The 21,478-nt window shown below is 46.7% G+C and overlaps 1 protein-coding gene across 3 annotated transcripts in view; it reads right to left on the bottom strand.

The window, feature by feature from the left end:
* The window catches only part of LOC105039590 (amino acid transporter AVT1A), a 56,705-nt gene that overhangs the window by 9,372 nt on the left and 25,855 nt on the right, over positions 1-21,478 (bottom strand). For all 3 annotated transcript variants that reach the window (XM_010915785.4, XM_010915784.4, XM_073248524.1), the window contains exon 9: positions 21,235-21,380. In XM_010915785.4, the coding sequence (XP_010914087.1) occupies positions 21,235-21,380 (146 nt within the window). The remainder of the gene's footprint in view (positions 1-21,234; positions 21,381-21,478) is intronic.

Below are 21,478 nucleotides of genomic sequence, written 5' to 3'. Positions count from 1 at the left end.
CTACCTTATCGCCAATCCTATTCTCCATGCTCGCACTAAATACGTTGAACTTGATCATCATTTTCTTTGAGAGAAACTGTTGTGTGGCAAGCTGTCCATGTTTCATATTTTCTCTGACAAGTAATTGGCTAATATCTTCACTAAACCATTATCTACATCGCGCTTTCATACTCTCCGCACCAATCTTCACATCCATCCACCAGATGCTCAACTTGTAGGGGAATGTTAGACAGCTATGTATTAGTTGTCAAGAAAAACCTAGCTAGCTTTCCTCTTCAGTAAGTTTGGATGAGATGTACATGGGTTGTGTATAAGTTGTATATGAGTAGGCGTAGGCTGACACTTGTCTGACTTAGTTTACCTCTTGTACATATAAGGAGGCATCCTTTAACATATTTGGATATCAAGTAATATAAGCAAATTTATCCCTTCTATCACACACGAACCCCGACCGCCCTAGACACATCACCTCCAGTGTTGTGCTAAAAGAGCTCCAAAAGGGCCGGAGTGGGGTCCTCCGCTTGAGCAATTCCCAAGTGCAACCCCATCAGGGATCAAAAACTGTCACCCTCGAGCATCGAAAGAGTGTGCTCCATGGTCTCCTCCTCGAAGTCGCAGCAAGGGCACACCACCTGAAGATCCATGCCTCGAGCTCACAAGAGGGATCTGGTCGGGAGCCAGGCCCAAGCCACCTTCCAGAGAAATAGGCTCACCCTAGGATGCACCCCCATCCTCCAGATCCACCCAAGATCTCTGTTTGATAGGCTCCCTCCAATATGTCTGATAGAGGTCCGCCGTCATGACTCTCGGAATGCAGCACTGTCCCCAAACTTTGATGTCTGGGCTGTTGGATATGGGAGTTGCAAGGGACATCATCCACTCCCCCAACTGCTCATCAAACAAACTAGACATGACTGTTGGATCCCACCCTCCATCAGCACGAAAGAGATTCGTAACTCTCATGGAGTCTGTCACCTCCACATTGATAAAGGTCGGTCACTGATTGAATGGTAGATCTCCAATCCAAACATCATGAAGAATACCCCCAGTGTCCATCTCCCATTAGCTATCTTGACTAGGGGAAGATATCAGAAGCATAAGCACAAATCTTTTGTCATAAAAAGCAGTATGCCTAGAATGAACCTCACTCCTGGCAGGCCACGAACCATACCGAGCCATCATGATTGAGCTCCATAGAGAGTCTGGATAGAGCAGAAGCTGTGCGATATGCCTCGCAATTAGGACCTCCCTTATCGTGGCTAAGAATTGGATGCCCAGACCGCCCTCCCTCAGAGGCTGGCACACCACCTCCCAAGCAAGCAAATGGACACCTCCCCCTCCTAATCAGGATCCCCACAGAAAGCTTCGAAAAAACTGCTCCACTTCGGCCACCAAGCCTTGGGAGAATCATGTGAAAACAGATAAACAGGAATGGAGCTGAGAACGAACCTTACCAGGGTTATCCGCCCATCATGGATAGTGCACGGCCTTGCCAACCCTCCAGTTGCTCCCGGATCGCCTGCTCAATATCCACACACTCCGTCCTTCTCAGCTTGCACCCGATAATAGGAACGCCCAACTATTGCAAGGCCCGCTGTGCTCCCTGATCCCAAAAATATCCCTAATCGCAAGCCGCTGCTAGGCCGACATCCTCGGACTAAACACAGCCGCTGATTTAAGAAGCTTAACCTTCTGGTCCGAAGCTGCACAGTAATCCTCCAAAATCCTCCAGAAGCCAATCGTATTTTGAACAGAAGCCCGACCGACCAACAAACAATCATTTGCGAAGAGGTGCGAGATCGATCGAGCATCGGGTGCCGATATGTAAGGGTCTAAGGCTGACCTCCGGATGCAGCATGAATAGCTCACGAGAGTGTCAGCACATATAATGAAGAAATATAAGGATAGAAGACAACCTTGGCTTAGCCCAACAGTGAAGTAGAAGTCTGAAGGCATCCCATTGAGTAGGATGGCAAAGAAAGGACTCCGAATACAAGCCAAGGTCCAATTGATCCATGTAGGGTGGAACCCAAAGTCCAAGGCCCTCTCTAGAAAATCTCAGCTCATGCGATCATACGCTTGCTCCATGTCAAGCATCATCACCATCAGACCATGACAAGGGGTGGCTGATCGAAGATCATGCATGAATTCTTGGACGATAAGAACATTATCAAAAATGCTACGCCCATCTACGAATGCCCCCTGCTCCGGACATATCAACCATAGAAGAATAGACTTCATCCTGCACACCATCAACCTGGCACATATCTTATACACGGTATTGCATAAGCTGATTGGCCTGAAGTGGTTGGGTTCTGAAGCATCCTGTCTCTTTGGGATCGGGTCATCGAATGTCTGCTTCCACCTCTCCAGCATCTAATTGGTACCAAAAACCTCCTGCACCACCACAACCACCTCAGGCTGGAGTAGTGGCCAATCTCCTGAAGAAGAGCGGGAGAAAACTATTCGGGCCCAAGGCTTTGTCCTCAACTATGGTCCAAAGAGCCCTCTAAATCTCCTCCCTAGAAACATCCACCACCAGGTCCCTATTCTCCTTCACCATGACTGCCGCCCTCAAAGGGGGAAAGGTAGTCCAACCCCCTAATGGCACCATCCAACGAGCTCTAAAGAATTGAACAACCTCCTATATGATCTCCTCCTCAAAGGTCCTCCACTGCCCCGTTGTATCCCTGATCGTCCTAATCCGATTCTTGTCGTCGGATGATGGTGGATTGATGAAAAAATCTCATATTTCGGTCACCCTCCCTAGTCCACTGCATCCTAGACTTTTGCCTCAGAAGATCTTCTGTTGCCGTAGCAGGGTGTGGTGGGCGGACAGTAAGCCACTCAGGTCAATCAGCTCAGCCTCTGCAAGCCCCCCCACGCTCTTGGAGCTCCAAGATAGAGGTCTCCATAACCTCGAGTCTCCTGAATATATCACCCACCTCAACCCTGTTCCACCTCAACAGATGCCTCCTCGCCAACTCCAACCTCCTGGTCACACAGTACCTGGCATCACCACAGACCGATAGTCTCTAGACCTCCCTGACAATCTCCCATGATATGAAATAAGAGAGCCAAAACTTCTCAAACCGAAAGGGGCTCCGATGAGAAGTAGAGGTGTCGGTGACCAATAGCAGTGGGCAATGGTCAGAAGCAATCCTCAACAGGTGGTGAACAAGATAGGTAGGATGGTGGTGGATCCAGCCAGTCGTAGTAAACACCCTGTCAATCCTCACCCACATCCGAGCAGCGCTAAGGTGGTTGTTGCACCAGGTGAACCTCTGCCCCACCAATCCAAGATCCACAAGACCAGTAGACTGGATGAACTCTCTAAACTCTTTAGAGCCCACATCATCCACAAAAGGCCTGCCCCCCTTGTATCCTCTGGACCAATAGTGCAATTAAAGTCGCCCGCCACTACTATAGAAATCCCTTGGTCAATTAGGCTAGCCACCTCATGCCTAACAATCTTTCCTCTATACTCAGTGCTAGCATACACATTGGACAAAAATCAAGTAAATCCATTTATTTCAGTGATAACAATATTAACTTGCTAATTACAGCAGTGGAACACATCCACAATAGCAACCCCAGTACGCCCCACAACAATAAACCCTCCCGACAAACCCTGAGACTCTACAGCATAGAACCCCCAGTTGGAAGGAAAGTGACAACGAGCACGAGCCACACTAAGCGCTGACAATCTATTCTCCATCAAGACACTAATTTTTGGATTGTGTTGTTGTACTAGTCTTCGAAAGGTGGAGCGAAAGATGGTTTCTCCGCTTTACGAATATTCCAAATGAGAATCTTCATAAGTGAGAGTGGTAAGAGGGCGAACCCAACATGGACTCCTCCAGCGTCACTCCATCTCCACTTCCCCCACAACCAACTTTGATGCCTTACTGAACATTTGCAGTCAACAAGGCTGTTTTGAGCCTACCCACAAACTCCTTATGGCCCACGATCACCCCAGCTTCCGTTTTCCTTTTCCAACTGTTGCCTTTCCTCCAATCAACCCACTGCATCACCGTCGGGGAGGGATCATTGACTGTGGAAGGCATATCCAGCCCCTTTTCCTCCACTGCTCCAGCCGCCTGCTCACCCCCGATTCTCGCCGCTCGCCTGCTGGCCAGAGAACCCTCACCATGAGGGGAGACAGCCCCCGCTTCATTCCCGGCTCCATCGCTGTCGTCGGAGAGCCCACCCCACTGGTGACGTCCGCTGTGGTGCTGGCTAGGCCCACCTCCCACTGGAACGAAGTCAACAATCACCGGAGAAGCCACAGCTAGTGTAGTAGCGCCCTTCTTCCACAAGATCAATCCCCCGCCTGGGGACCCACCGTGCAGGCCTGCATCCTGATCCGCCGTGCAATCCCGACCCACCTCATTTCCCTGGGTTGAGCTTGATTTTGCATCCCGGGCCAAGCTTCTGGCCCGCTTTAGGGATAGCCGAGCCGCCTCACCCATATACCGATCGACTGGGCCTGGGCTCAACGTCAGGTCCATCTCCATCGCATCCAGACCCAGGCCCAACTCAATCAGCACTTGGAACCCGGATCCAGACTCGTCCGCCTCAACTCAATCAGCACCCGCTTCAACCCTATCCTTCATCGATGACCACCGTCGGGCAACCTTAATCAGCTTTTGCCAACCGTCAGAGTTTGATGGTGATCTCGAAGAGCTTTCCAATGGTGAAGGGAGCTGGGACACGATGAAGAGGAGCTGGGGGCCGAGTCAGGGTTGGAGTCCTCCATTCCCTTAGGCTTCGTTGGAACCCTGATCGGCTGCAGCATCTGAATCCTAGAGGCCACCATCCACAGGCCCATTTGCGGTCAGGTGATGGTAGGTTCCTTGGCACTCATCCCCAGATCCCCTTCCACCACCATTGAAGAAACCAAGAAGTTCTCTGACTAAAGCTCTCAGCTCCCATCCTTCTCCAATGGGAACGCAGTCCTCGTTGACATGCCCCATCCAGCCGCAGCCATAGCAAATGGCTGGAATGTTATTGTAAACAAAAGCTTGCCAACAAATCCCATCATTTCCCCGGATAAGGACTCCTGACTTCAAGGGTTCTCTTGCATCGAGATCCACTCAAAACTGTGCGAACCCCATCTTCCGATAGCGGACCGTGAACTCGTCTGTCACTACCGATTTGCCGACCTCCGCCATAATCCCCCTTAGCATCTCGAGACTCCATTGGTAACCTTAGCAACCGAACCCATAAAACCACTCTTCGAACCTGTTTCATCCCCACGACAAAACCCGACACCCATGGCTCGACTGTCGGTAAATGTCCAGCAACGAACCACAGCCCACCTTAGAGAAGCCCCTTGTAGTCTGCCACAAATTGAAACCGGATTAGGTGGTCTTCCGCTAGGGCAAAAGCCTCTGGGTCGTATGCCAGCTTACCCCGATCATTAAATTGCTTTCCCACCCACTCCGACGGCACCCATTGGCCGATACTACGTAGCAAAATGGAGACCTCCCATTGCTTCCGCACCACCACCCTCCGAGAACTCAAGAACCTTCATAAAATACTGTCGAAGCTCCTCCAACTCCGATGGTGAGATCATATGTTCCATCCATTGGGGTTGCCATGCCTACCCTTACACTGCCTGAACCCACATCTTCGCCTCCCCGCACGACTCCGATGAGGAGCGATCTCTATCACTACGGCCCTTCCCCTTGTCCGCCATAGCCACCACCACCAAGTGCTGAGCTTCCGTTCGAACAAAAGTCTCAAAGATTGCACGATTCTCAATGGAAATGCCCCAAAATTATTATCATATATAGATTTGATGCCTATGTTGATCCATGGATTGATTTTGATGAATACAAAATATTTGAGTATGATATTAATGAATGTGTATTTTTGGAGAAATTAATTTGTTTTGTAGGAAGCCAATATCTCTCATAAACTTCGAAGTCACTTGAATGATTGTGAACTTTAAACATCAAATTTGGAGATGGATTCATTGAGAAAAGCCAACTTGAGAAGTTGGAATCGACTGTTGCTAAAGACGAGTCGACCTTGTCACATAGAAAGATTCGGCACATTTCTGCGAGTCAACTCTTGGAAGGGCTGAGTTGACTCTCTCAAAGGGACGAACTAATTTTTGACACATCCTGCAAGAATCGACTCTTGGTTCCTATGAGTCGACTCTCAAATAGCATGAGTCGACTCTTGACTTCTACGAGTCGACTCTTGAGCCTTTACAGCCATAACAGCTGGTTCTGCAGAAGGTGCAAAATTATCTTAAAAAGTTTGTAACGGCTAATTTTGGTCTACAATAGGCAAAAACAGCTAGTTTGGCTTTTATAAAGGATTTAAAGACTTCCAAACTCAATGAAGAGCCAAGAAAAGTGGATCTAAAAGGAAAAAAAAAGAAAAACATAATTTCTTAATAAGGATATAGAATATCCTTAAGTATGTCAAAAAGAGAGAAATCAAGTATAATTAATTGAATGAGCTTCCAAGAGATTATCCATAGCAAATCAAAAGAGAGCCTCTCATTCATTCAAGTGAAAAAAATCCAAGCTTCAAAGAGTATTCATCATTAACTTCAATCAAGCTTCAACGAGTTTATTTTTCTTGTACTCTTGATTATTCTTTGTATTCTCTATTGTATATTTTGTTTCTTTGCAAGTTTCTTGAGATAGAAGCTTGTGGGATAGGCTTGTTCAAGCCCATAACTGGACATTATATTGACTAAGCCTAGGGATGACTTAGTTGGAAAGGTTTTGATTAATTTCTTGTGCAAAATCAACTAGATTGATTAAGAGTCTGCTAAAATAATCGATTGGATTGATTGTGAACTCAGTTAAAACAATCATGCTATAATCAAGAAGATTATAGTGGAATTTCCAAATAGAAAGACTTGGAGAGTGGATGTAGGTGCTAAGCTTAGCACCAAACCACTATAAATTTTTATGTTTGTGTGCTCTTGCTTATTTTTTTTTTGCTCTTATTTACTTCAACACACTTCTTGTTTTGATTTATTACTTCCACTGTATACTCACTTAGTTTATCTTATTTAAGCACATACTTGTTCTAAGATTGTAAAAGTTAATGAAAATCTAATTCACCCTCCACCCTCTTGGGTTGTTTCTGAGCAACAGCCTAGCAAAACAAAAATACAAAAGATAAAAGAATTATGTTAGCTTCAATATACTTCCTTATAGAACATGTCCTAGAAGCCAGTGTAGAACTCACAAAAGGTTCATTTCAAGTGTATCATATTCATGTGAATTAAAAATAATTAAATATTATTAATCACCTCATAAAACCACATCTCATGCATTCTGTTGAGAAAAATATCTCGAGATTCAATCCACAATATGTCTAGAACGAGGTTAAAATGACGAACGAAATCCAACGAGCTCAAAAACAGTCCAAACGAAGTCCAGATAATAGAGATATGCACGATGAAAGCTCGACAGTAGGCTGGTACGGCCCATGGACCATCGAAGAGGACCCATGGGTCGGAGCAGGCCCCAGCGGGCGGGCGGACGTGGCCCACAATGCACGAGGCCCAGGTGCCTGATCCATGCAGGCCCCATGGACCGTCGGTGCACCATGAGCCGCATGGACTAGGCCCTGGGCCTCTCGCGCGTTGTAGGCCCCGCTCGCCCATGTTGGGTCGGGGCCACGCTGGGCCGCACGCGCCAGCCTGGGCCGTGCCCAACTGCGGCCTGCTCCGACTAGTGGGCCCTCTCCAACGGCCCGTGGACAATACCAGCCTGCTGTCGAGCTTCCTTCACGTGTATCTTCATAATCTAGACTCCGTTTGGACTGTTCTTGAGCTCATTAGATTCCGTTCGTCATTTTGAACCTCATTCTAGACTTATTGTGGATCGAATCTCGAGATATTTTTCTCAACAATCTCCATCTTGACTCGATGTTCGGCCTCCACCTATCTTTGAGAGCCTATGATCCGTCTCGCCCCCGCATCTTGGAACACACTTGCTGTCTCAAGGATGGAAAAACGTGGGAGTCAAACCAGGCCGCTCGATTCCACCTCCATCATAGACTGTATCCTCTCTGACCAAAGATCTGCTCAAGAAAGTCTCCTGCGGTAATAGAAACTTCACTCTACGATGTCGCTTCTCATCTCTCGAGTCTCCGATCTCGTATCCGATCCACCACCTGGAGCTCCATCTCGCATTGAGCTCCCCCTGACTCCTGAAGCTCCATCTCGCACTGAGCTCCCTACTAGATAGTAATGTCCTTTGATCTTCTTCCCCTCCAATATTACTCTATCGCCCCACATGACCTTCAGGATTCCATCACCAGCTATCCACTTGCAGCCATTTGAATTCAATCTACTCAATGAGATAAGATTCTATCTAAAATTGGATATATATCAAACCTCCCCTAATCTTCTCACTGCACCATCATGTGTCCTCCAGCTGACCGTTCTGGTGCCTCTGATCACACAGCTCGATCCATCCGATAGATGAATAATGCTCTCACTGCTCTCTAAAGAGTCAAATAGCTCCTCTCTGCAACATACATAATGGGTGTATGCAAAATCTAAAATTCACTATCGAAAAAAAATAGATACCTCGTCAGATATCACTAGAACATCATCCTTGACTCGCTACTGACCGTCGCTGTAGTAGTCCTCGTCGATCCCTTAGTCGAGGGCAATCTCTGACATGATGCCCCAACTCATTACATCGGTAGCACCTAATCTTGTTGGGAACCCTGTCTTAGACCTGGATCGTCCTCCTTGCAATTCTCTGCCGCTTCGTCTGCTGCTATCTGCTCCAAAAACCACCAAAGTTGAACTGTCGCCATCTGAACTCGAGCCTGATTTTTCCTTATGAGAACCATGTTCTGGAGAATCGTCATGGTGACCTCATCCATCTTGATGGTGCTCTTCCTCACTAGAAGAGCAGTCACCAAGAACTCATATAGAGGGAAGGTGCTGGCAAGATCAATATCCTGATCTTCTCAACCTTCTCATCTACACTGAGAAGATCGATGAGAATTTTTTGGGAGTAGCTGAGATGCTCCTGCATGCTGTCCCTCGTCTATCCGCAGTTGGTAGAACTGCCTTCAGAGGAAGAGTATTGGTGAGGTACTTCACCATATACAACTCGAGCTTCGACGACAGTACCATCAGAGAAGTCTTGTCGAGTACATAAATTGCTACCTCATCCGTCAAGTATAAATGGATGGTACTCACCGTCTACATCTGTAGCCACTCATAGGTCTTCTCCTCTATGGTGTTCAGTTTCTTCTCGTACAAGAGAGTATTGATCAACCCATGTTGGATGAGCACGTCTTTCATCCTCGCTTGCCACAGAAATTGCTCTTCCTGTCGAACCGATTGATCTTCACATCGATTGTGCTTTTCTTCATTTTCTATCTCGATCAACACTACCACAATCTAACGCTGATACCGTCTGGCTCTAATACCACTTATTGGACAGGATCCAGTATCAATTATTATGAAAAAAAAAATAAAAATAAAAAAATAATGACATACATGGATCAACCAAAAGACTCACCTCTACGAGGCATGCAAAGCTTCACTGTGAAAAGAGAAATTAATTACAAGAGAAAACCATACCCTCAACCCTCATACACCAATCCCTCTCTCAACAAGCACTCCCTCACAAAGCTCTCTAGGAGACCCTCTGAAGTGATTGCTGTCCGCTATCTGACAGTCTATCTGAACCACCCCTATACTTTTGCTCTCTATCGCTCCTCTTAGTTTGCTGCTGCTGCTCAGGGCTCTGTCGAACTCTGGTTCCACCTCTGGGCTCTCTACCGACCACACCACCAAAGCCACTAAATCCCTATCGCCCACAGGGTCTTTTCAAGGCCTGAGACCGAGTCTCACTCGGTAACAGAGCTCAAACATGATTCAAAAACCTCCCTAGTCCTTCCGATCAAGTGGGACTTGATCTCATGTCTTTAAAAGACCTTATGGGCGATAGCGATTTAGTGGCTTAGTGGTGTAGTCGGCAGAGAGCCCAGAGGTGGAAATAGAGTTTGACAGAGCCCTGAGCAGCAGTAGCAGACCGAGAGAAATCGACAGAGAGCAGAAATACAGGGGTGCTTTAGGCAACCTGTCAGACAGCGGTCGCTTCAGGAAATCTTCTAAAGAGAGCTTTGTGAGGGAGTGCTTCTTGTTGAGAGAGAGGGATTGGTGTACGAGGGTTGAGGGTATGGTCTTCTCTTGTAATTAATTTCTTTTTTCATAGTGAAACTTTGCATGCCTCGTGGAGGTGAGCTTTTTGGCTGATCCACGTATTTGATAGTTTTCTTGTTTTTATTTTTCTTTTTCTGCAATAATTGGTACCGGATCCTGCCCAACACATTCACAAGCATTTTAAAGTCCTAACCCTAGATGTATTAGAATTATTTTATGTAGTACACAACAGGAAAAACTAATTGTCCGACTTTTGTTAATTTTACGAATTCACATGTCAAACTTTCTAACTGAAAAACACATGGAAAGAAAAATAATCCAAGAACTTGATACATGAAGCAAGTTAGTTGCATGTTGAGAAGCAAAGATAAAAGATAACTGCACTATAAGAGAATATCAAGATGACACCAAAGAGGGCTTAGAGGAGATGTCAAGAGAACACTCCTGTACTTTCATGATAAGATCCCCTTCCTGGCTATGTTTACATATAAAAATACAAGAGAATAATGATATCAACGTACATAATTATTTCACAATGCTAATCAGCATTTCAAATAGATAATGAAAAATAAGAGCCTATTAAGCATGGTATTATCACTAACAAGCCCTTGCAGGTGTCAGATGGTCACTAAGATCTTGTAATTCCCGTGCCTTGAAAACATTTCAAGGCATTACAAACTATAGATATCAAAAACACAAGGAAGTGCAACAAGGACTACCAGTCATGGGGCTTCCAGTTTGAAACGAGAGCATTCTTATTGCCTCAAAACAATGACAAAGTATTTCATTAATTAATTTCACCTTTGAGTTCAACTTTATTTTGCATGATGTTAATTATAAGATCAACAGCTTACACATTGTTGCTGCTTAAATCGGCCGAGGCTGGAAGACGGACGACTGAGGTCGGAAGACGGATGCCTGATCCTCATGCAGCGATGCCGGCACTGGAGTGACCTGCAAAACAAGTCCCGAACTGGAGGTTGTGGCTCCAGCGAGAACTCTCCGATGCTCAAGTCAGAAAAACTAAAAACAAAAGAGCAGCAACGGATTCTCTGGGAAGGATTTGATTTGACTCACCTGGATCCTTGGGACTCTAATTGTTTATATAGAAAGATGGTAAACAGCTGGATTGTTAGCTATGAGATTGCACGATCCCGAGATTGGCTGGTCGTTGAAATTGCCATAATAGGCGAAATAATTCAGCCCTCAATCGCTCCCGCGAGATAAGGAGAGACCGTTACGTCAGATCTTATCTGTTTGGGATGGACAGCTATTCGTATACGATGAAGGGATAGGTCGGCTAAGGCAGCTCATGCACAGATCGGATGTCCTAGCTCAGCAGGGAGACTAACTTCTCAGCTCATACGGCAGTCAGAGGTCGTGTTGCCGACCAAAGGGCCTGAAATACCTTGCGATGTAGTTCCGATTCGAGGTGCTCACGGTAATCACTGTAACACTACCCCCATGGTTCCGAGTCTGAGAATCAAATGGACTCCAAAAGTACCTCAGATCCGATGTCATGCATTTAAGGCTTGTGACATCAGCTTGATATGACCGATGCGGACGGGCAAAACTGATGGGACCACTCAGACGACGATCCTCTCGAGATTTTAATTACTTTTGCGGCAGCTTTTCATTTTCTTCCTCCTTTAAATTTGCACCTTGAAGGCCAGGTATCCACAGGCCTCTTCTAGTGCTGGTTTCTTGTCACGATTCCTTAGGGCAGGATGGATTCACAACGCGTAAAAATACTAGAGCAAATTTTGGCTCATAGGAGACAAGTTGTGGTTTCGATCGCTGAAACGGAACCTGCAGTCAAGGAGATTAGGCTGCTCCTATCGTTGAGTCCACGTCCCCACCTTCAGAAGCCGTGGTGTGGGATTCTCTGGAAAAAGTTTCGATCGTTGGGCCACCGTCGGAGACAACACCAGAAACGAACGCCGAGGGATGCTTCGAAAAGGATCCGATTGAGGTATCATTAGTGGAGAAGGCGATTGACAATCCGAAGAAGGATCTAGCGATGGCGATGGAAACTGGGAGATCTCCAGGGATAGTGACTCCTTGGCGCCTACACGCATCTACTTCCCCTGCGGGGTCTTCAGATCTGACGCTTCATGCTCCATCCGCAAGAGAGAAGCTTCAATCCACGGTAGAGTATCTAAGGAATCTCCTGCTGCCAACTGAGAGGCTGCTTCTCGAGAAACAAAGGAGAAGCAATTTGCCGATGCTTTGCGATCCCTTGCACATGTGGGTCGATACAATGTGAGCCTTGCCAATTCCAATCTCAATGTTCCGATGATGGAGAAGGACGAGATCAACTTGCTAAAGTACCGATCCGAGCAGCTAGAAAGGAACAATGCCAAGTTGGTCAAGGAACTCAATTCTACTGAGGCTCTTCAGGAGGCCCAGGAGTCGATCTTCCATCGGGATGAAGAACTGGGTCGGGTCAAAAGGAAGATCATGGCCTTTGAGTGGTTGAAATCTAGGGATAATAAGATCGAAGGTCTCGAGGAGCGGATTAGAACCCTCGAAAGACAAAAATCTGAAGCTGAGAGACTATCGCCGGGCCCATGATGACTTGAAGCATTTGTGGAGGGCACCTTAAGGGAGAAGAGGCTCTCCTCATCTTGAAGCTCATCCTCGAAGGAGCCCCGGTGGGGGTCTGTCTAAAAGAGCCAGGACTTTCGAGGGGATGAGCTGTGGAGAGAGAGCTCCTCGAGAAGATGGGCATTCTACTTCCAAGAGAGTTCAGACTTCTTCAGAGCCACTTAGAAATCCAGGAGGCTAGATTGGAGGTGGAGCACCTGAAGAAAAAGCCGTCGTACAGTTTTTGAAAAAAGTTGGAATTCGAATTGTCTTCGCATGGGAGCAGCTGGGGCACGTCTGTACGCACTCCTTCAAAAGTGGCGTAAAGTGCAATTCGTCTGCCACTGGCATTAACTACCGTATCGACGGCAGCAATCATGTCCATTCGCAGCCTCCACGCATTGCGCATATGTTAATCATCTGACGATGCACGTCTTCTGCAATTAGTGCGCAAACGAGGTGCAACTTTTGACAATCCCGTTCACGTCTGAGGTCATTTAAAACCCTCATACAGGATGAGACACAGACTTTGCAAAGTTGCGGTTACCTTCTTCCATTGCGATTTCCTTTCCTCTTCATCTTTTCATGGCTTTCTTGCATGAGAAAGAGAGATGGCCACCACAGAGCCTTTGCGCCGCTGGGCTTCAAGTCAGAAATGACAGAGCAAGATATAATTATGCTGCATGAGAAGTACCAAATACCTCCCGCGTTTCAATTTGAAGTCCTGGAACCAGATGATAGAGTTTACCGTCCACCTCCGGGATGTATGAGTTTCTACGAGTGCTTCCGAACCGGGCTGAGGCTTCCTCTCCACCCTTTTTTCGTGGCGCTCCAATACTTTGAGATATTGCCGTGCACGATGGTTCCGAATGCATGGCGGCATATCTGTGGATTCGTTGCGGTATGCGTGCTGGCTTGGGTTATGCCGAATGTCGCATTCTTCCACTTTCTCTTCAGCCTTAAGCGACATCTTGACTCGCGCGGGTGGTGGTATGTGACTCCACAGAGGAAGGACAACTTTTGCTTGATATTTTTGGATATGCCTTCCACTGTGCACGGCTGGAAGCCGAAGTTTCTTTTTGTCTCGCAGATGACAGACGAAGACTGAAACTTTACTACCTGGGGCGAACCCCAAGAGGCTTCGTTAAAGAAGCCTTCAATGAACCAGACCCTGGAGCAGGAGTTGGCAGCTCTGCGGGGCTTCAAGATTCCAGAGTTGGAGTTGCTATCGGCTTAGACGTTGTTTAATGCTGGTATCGCCAAGTTGCTCCCCAAGGTATGTGAGTAAACTGTTGTGACCTTAATTCTCCTGGCTTTGTTCATCTCACAATTGGATCACCATGATGATTACAGAGCTGGAAGCTGGGAAGAGCTGGAGCTTACCGAAGAAAAAAATCTTACAGAAAAGAGATGCCAAGCTTGCCACCGGGTGGAACCTCCGGCCTAAAGTCAGAGACCCCGCATAACCGACCCTGGAGATCGAGAAGTCTAAACCCTCCCCTCCGGAGAGTCATGAGATTGTTCGGGTAAGAGAAGACTTGCCTACCATCTCTGACGTTGCAGGTTACTGGATGGGTCATGCAGAGCATGGCATGGACGAGGTGATTCTGAGCTTACCCGCTCCTAGCTCGCCGACCCGACCAGCTTCACCCGTAGCTGAAACTTCCTCAGATGAGGCTCCAGCCGAGGTTGCCAGTGCGTCTGAAGCTGCACCACTTGGGTTGAAGCTTGAGGCCTCGGTGCTGAGGGATCCCACATTGGCGAGCAAGCTACTTTTCAGACTGCTCCCCACCGACGCGAACGAGCTACTGGACGTCCCTCGAAGCCGAGATGCTCAAAAGGGCAAGAGAGAAGACCGAGGAGGTCGGTGAAGTCTCCATGAGAGCCGACGCCACTGAGAGGAGAGCCGAAAATGTCGAGACAGCGTTGAGAAAGACTGTTGAAGAGAATTCTCGGCTACTCAAAAAAATAAAAGAGCTGAAGACCCATCTGGAGGCTGAGGAGAAACGAATAGCCGAGGCCGCTTTTAAGGCTGTGGACTTTCGGGCCTCTAAAAAATGAAGGGCTGAATATTCTGCCTACGTCTATGATGCTGGAAGGCAGTCTATTCAAGCCCGAGTTGCCACCAAATATCCGGATCTGGACTTGAATTTTTTGAATGAAATTTGGGATCCTACTGCAGTGGATGTTTCAGTGGCTTGCACCTCAGATCCCGGCACCGCCTCATAATTTTTGTATATTTTTATTTTTTTTGGATCCCTTTGGGATCATTTGTAAGAAAATTTCAAAGGAATAAAATGAAAAGAACCTTTTTGCCATACCTCGACTAGTGGACTTACTTATGCCGATCTAGGGGGATTTAATTTTGAACGATAACCTCATTTTGCTTCTTTAAATGTGAAAGATTACGGAGAATGACGGTTGATAACTTCTGATAAGGTCGCTCTTGGGAAACGGCACGAGGCTTGAGAAAATGCACCATGCAGGTCCATTCTATTTTGCGAAGCATCGCAGAGATTTATTCCCACTTCGAAGAAAGCACATTATTAACTGCTTGGCCATTAACTTCTGGGAAGCATCGATTGGCGATTGATGTGGTTGCTAATGCCTATAAATAGAGAACCAAAGAGCAGAGAAATCTCCACTTCTCCTGTGGCAAGAAGTCCTTTTCTTCGACTGCTGCAATGTCTTCGCCTTTGAACCTACCATTCTTGGAGCAAATCAAGCAATGAGTAAGAACGAAATACCTTTGCAAGAGATGCTTGTCGGAGGTACTTAGCTCGCGAAAGGGAGAAATATAGGCGGGCTGGCACATCCTCTTCCTATGGGGCTCCCACCGCTTCTAGAGTTGCCGCTCCAAGGACGATGCCGGTGTCGCTGTTGCCGCTTCCTTTGTCGGAGCATATTCCGCTTGTAGTCCAGGAGCACTGCATTGCAGAGTTTCGAAATTCTACGACATTCCGAAGGGAGATGCTCGATGTTGCCGCCACCACCTTTATCCAGGGTCTTAATGATTGCAAGATCCGTTTGCAGGAGATAATGCCATATTTAGAACTCCACGGCATACAAGCTGGCGGCACTGATGAAGAGGTGGAGGCCTCGATGGATGAAGATTGAATCAGCTCACTTGGATGGTGAGGAGGTGAGGTCCCTGATGGACGAAAATCGAACCAGCTCATCTGATCGATTTGATGTTCCGTTGATTGCAGCGGAACGTCCCTCCTTGTCCTCTTTTTTTATTTTCCTCTCCATCTTCTCCCATCTTCCTCTTTCCTTCCTCATTTTCTTCTCTTGTTCGCAAGACACTGTCCGGAGCGATTGTCCTCTCTGTGAAGCATGTATCAGCTTTTTCTTTGTAAAAAATTTTTCTTTGTAAAGATTTTAATAAAATGAATTGCTTTTGCTTTCGTTTTTGAATTTGAATCTGTGAATTTGTGTGAATCTTGCTCGGCTTGTTGAGAACAGCACAGACAAATGCTTGGATTGAATTTTGCCCAACTCGTTGAGAACAGCACAGACAAATGCTTAGATTAAATCTTGCTCGACTCGTTGAGAATAGCACAGACAAATGCTTAAATTGGCATAAGGAGATGCTCACAGCTTAGCTCAGCACAAGTAGAGATCTAGGTAGCTCAGCTTTAGCGTAACTGAGGAATCATGGTAACTATCTCAATACTACCCTCCTATTCCTGGGTCTGAGGCAACGCTTCAGGCAGAAGGAATGTTGTTGAGATAATGCCTCTGGCCAGGTATTGTCTGTCTTTTTTATTCTTCCTCTAGCATCCGATCGGTTGTTTTTTACGAGTGGCGTTGTGTGCCTACGACGATCTCATGCCTGCGGCATCTAGCACTTGTCTTCTCGAGCGACTTGGGCTTTGCTGGGGTCTTGTAAGTTAGTCTCACCTCGGAGTCATCAAGTTCTTCTTGAGGGTCTGATAAATTAGCCCTCACAAATGGCATTGTGCCTGCGGCGATCTTGTGCCTACGGTATCTAGCACTTTTCATCTTCACGCGAGAGGTATTTTGTGCCAGTGGCGAGCTTATGCATATAGCATGCACTCTCGATGGCCTTTTGAGAGTCTGATTAGTTATCCCTCATAAGTGGCTTTGTGTGCCTGCGGCGATCTTGTGCCTGCGGCATCTAGCACTTCTCGTTTTCGCATGAGGCATTATTGTGCTGGCGACGAGCTTATGCCTGTGCCATGCACTCTCGACGGTCATCTGAGGGTCTAATTAATTATCCTTCACGAGTGGCTTTGTGTGCCTGTGGCGATCTTGTGCCTACGGCATCTAGCACTGCTCGTCTTCGCATGAGAGGCATTGTTGTGCCGACGACAAGCTCGTGCCTGTGACATGCACTCTCGACGGCCTTCTGAGGGTCTAATTAGTTATCCCTCATGAGTGACTTTGTGTGCCTGCGGTGATCTTGTGCCTACGGCACCTAGCACTTTTTGTCTTCGCATGAGAGGCATTGTTATGCTGGTGATGAGCTTGTGCCTGTGGCATGTACTCTCGGTGACTTTCTGAAGATCTGATTAATTATCCCTCACGCTAGTTGACCGTCGTCATGGTTCAGGATCTCAAGCAAGAGAATTCTTGGGAGACTCGGGCGCTCATCACAAATTGATGGCCCTGTAAATTTTATTTCCATAAAAAATGTTATTACATTAGTGGTAATACATGCAGAAGTTTGCCGAATTTAAATTGAAGTCCCGCCAAGATGCCTTAGCCCATGATAGCCTCCTGACACTCTGGGGCAAAACGCCGCCTTTTATGCTTTTTCGACAGATAAATTGGGTACGCCTTTAGATGATGGGATATCACTTCAGCATTGATGTCGAGCACGTTTGCAGCAGTCTGCATTTTCTTGCAAAAGATAAATTAGTCGGCATTTGGTTACCTCATATAGACGTGAGGCGGGTTTCACCAGTCGGCTCGGATTCTCCTCGACTGGTTGGGGACATCCGTCAATCAGGCCAAACCAGGCCTATAGGGAATCCCAAACGACCCCCCAGTAATCATGTAGATTTCTCCATGGATGGGTCGCTCTTCTTCCGCCACCTATTCTCCGACCTGATGCCGCTCCTGTCGCGCTGGCGCTTGCTGCGACTGAGGTAGAGGAAGAGGCTGCTGAGGCATAGGGGGTGGCTGCTGAACTCTTGGAGCTTGACGTTGAGGGATTGCTCTCCGGACAAAATGATTCAACCACCCCTACCTAACGAGCCTCTCGATCTCATCGCGAAGTTGGTGGCAGTCTTCAATATCGTGGCCACGATCACGATAATAAAAGCAATATTTTGTCGGATCACGACGATGTTCCGCGCTCATTCTCATCAACTGAGGCACAGATAACTCAGGCCCCACTTGCAAAAACACCTCGCTCCGAGGGACAGTCAGGGACGTGTAGCTGTCGTACTATCCAGGCAATGATAGTCGTCGGGCCCTTCTCGGGGGACTCCGAGATCGACAACCTCGACTCCCATTATTCTGCCTCGAAGGCGGAGAACGGAAGCGCAGGCGGCTTTTCTTTATTCATCTCGGATGACGCTCTTTGCTGGATCCCACCGTGGTTGAATCGATAGGAGAATCATCGACGAAGGCTTCTTCCATGCGGGCATATTTCTCCGCACGGGCAAACATATCCAAAAAATTTCGAGGATAAGTCTTTATTAACAACTTTTTTAAGTCGTACTTCAACAGATCGCTCATCATTGCGGCCATCGCGGTCGACTGATCCAAGCTTTGGACCTCCAGAGTCACCAAGTTGAATCTGTTCATAAAAGAGCGAATCGACTAATCCTCCTTTTGTTTGATGGTGTGGAGGTAGTCAAACTGCTTCTGGTGTCGTCGACTGTTGGTGAAATGGCCAATGAAAGACCAGCACAAATCTTCAAAGGGATAGATGCCGGCCTCAAACTCGAGTACCACTGCCGAGCGGCCCCTTTAAGGGTTGGAGGAAATGCTCGACAGAAGATCGCATCCAATACTCCTTGAAGGAGCATTGCTGTCTTGAAGGTCTCCACATGATCGATGGGGTCGGTAGTCCCGTCGTAGACCTCCAGCTGGGGCAGCTTGAAGCGCAGAGGGAGCCGCTCCTGCACAATCCTCGGGACAAAAGGTGGCTGGCTGTTATATCCTTCGTAGGGCAATGCCTAGGAGCCATTATTATTGAGGGCTCTTTCTATTTTCTGGCCCAATCGCTGGTCGAACTCCTGGAATCGCCTTTCAAAATCTTCACAAATGGTACCAACCTCGGAGAGCAGTGGAGATCGATGTCCAGAGGTTGAGTCATGGCCCAATTGGGGGCTCGAAGATCGCCATCGGACCGATTGCTGGGCCCTAGGATGACTTTGATGAGTCAACCTCCTCTTTGGACTTCGAGGCGTCTTGCGGCTCCGATTGGGATGGTGGTTGCGGAGCCACAATCGAAGCAGGATTCTGCGGAGGCGCCACTGCGGAAGGCACAAACAGCACCGCCGAAGGAACTATATGATGCACCACTGTAGGGGGTACAGGGACAGCCTGAGGCTATGGCGCCGCTTGAAAGGACGCGATAAAGGTCTGGACCACTTGAATTGCAGTCATCAGATGTTAAACTTGCTAGGTAAGCTGACCAAATTGGTCAGCTGTGACTCACGCTGGGAGGACCGATTGAACCGATGGAGGGACCTCTGGTGCCAAAGGTTGAACTTGATTGTCGGCTTGGCTGACCGCCTGTCATGAGGCGGCAGCATTAGAAAGCCGAAAACATGTCCGTCTTGGAGCCATGAATATGAATGCAAACCCTTCCTCTATTTGTTGCTGCTTAAATCAGTCGAGATCGGAAGATAGATGGTTGAGGTCAAAAGACGGATGCCTAATCCTCGTGCAAGGATGCCGGTGCTGGAGTGACTTGCAAAACAAGTCCCAAACCGGAGGTTGTGGCTCCGACGAGGACCCTCCGACGCTTAAGTCAGAAAAGCAGAGAACAAAGAAGCAGCAACGGATTCTCTGAGAGAGATTTGATTTGAATCACCTGGATCCTCGGAGCTCTAATTATTTATATAGAAAGATGGTAAACAGCTTGATTGTTAGCTATGAGATCGCACGATCCCGAGATTGGCGAACCGTTGAAATTGCCATAATGGACGAGATAATTCAGCCCTCAATCGCTCCCGTGAGATCAAGAAAGACCGTTACGTCAGATCTTATTTGTTTGGGATGGACAGCTGTTCATATACGAAGAAGGGATAGGTCGGCTGAGATAGCTCATGCACAGGTCGGACGCCCCACCTCAGCAGGGAGACTGATTCCTCGGCTCATACGGCAGTCAGAGGTCGTGTTGCCGACCAGAGGACCTGAAATGCATTGCGATGTAGTTCCAATCCGAAGTGCTCATGGTAACCACCGTAACACACACAAAGCCTTTTTATAATCAAATATTTTAATAATAACAAGCACAAAAGCAAAATGAATCCACAAGCCTTTATATTATCAAATGTCTTAATAATCACAAGCATAAAACAAAAAAAGAATCCCCAGAGGTGATAATAATTTACAAAGGGAAGCATAAGAAACTAATGTATTGCATGTATCTTGCAGCACAGACATGTTGAATATGGTGTTCATATGTATCTCTTTATCTTTGAGTAAGAAAGAAATTGTGGTCTACCAAGGTCTAAAACATGGCATAGTACCTGCACCAGTAATTTGGTTTCTACTCGTAGGTTGTGTGAGGTTCATGTCCTAAGGAATATTGCAGTCAAATAGCTGCTCCTGATGTCTATTACTATCATAGCCCAAGCAATTCAAGTCCTAGGGAGAACATGATTATTCTTCTACTATGCACATTGCATAATGTACCTAACCAACATCTACATCAGCGGCCTTTGTCCTTGCTACCTAGAGATCCACACAAAATTCTTACATAGCTCAGGGCACAAGATTTGTCCTTGCAAAACCTGATCTTCTCAAGATCCTTACTGTAAATATAGAGTATCATCTCATTTCACTCTGCAAATTTAGCATGTCTGCTTCTTCTTGTCTATGCATATAACTTTATTACTATAACCCTCTTCCATTTGTATTTGCTTCCCAGTAAGCAAATAAAAATATATACTTTATGGTCAAAAAAAAGTAAACTCTTAGGGTAAGATCTGTGTTGATTGAGGGAACAGATCTATAGAAAAAGGCTTATAATAATGTATTGCTTCTCTATCTTTGCTACTTGTTAACTGTGCTATCATATGTACTCTTATTTATATTAGTTGCAAATGGACACCCGAACATGTGTTATCCTGTACATAGAGTGATCTCGTTTTAACCATACACATATGGCTTAATACCTTATCTCGGTTTTCATATTTCACTTATAAATAACACAAAAATTATCCAAACTCGAACAAATAACTGCCCAAGCAATATAGCCTTTATATTCTTACAGACTATACAGGTATGAGTAGAAATCAGATCTTTGTTCAAACACCAACTGAAATACATACCAAAGAAGGGCAGAAGGAAGGCAATGCATACTGTTGAAATGACAAGAGTGGTTCTCAGTAACATGGAGCACCAAACTTCATTTGCGGGTCCCATAGGAAGCAGCTCCTCTAAACTCCTGGCTATTGGATTTAGCAATAGCGCATATATGTTCATAGCTAAGGATAAAATAGCAGTATAGATAATAGCATAATACAGAGGCAACCAAACACAACGCATGTATGTTTGCAACACGTGCACAGACCC

The sequence above is a fragment of the Elaeis guineensis genome, chromosome 1 (assembly GCF_000442705.2).
Source record: "Elaeis guineensis isolate ETL-2024a chromosome 1, EG11, whole genome shotgun sequence".
Taxonomy (NCBI): Eukaryota; Viridiplantae; Streptophyta; class Magnoliopsida; order Arecales; family Arecaceae; genus Elaeis; species Elaeis guineensis.
Note: the sequence above shows the minus strand (reverse complement) of the source record. Positions and strands in the feature narration are given on the sequence as shown.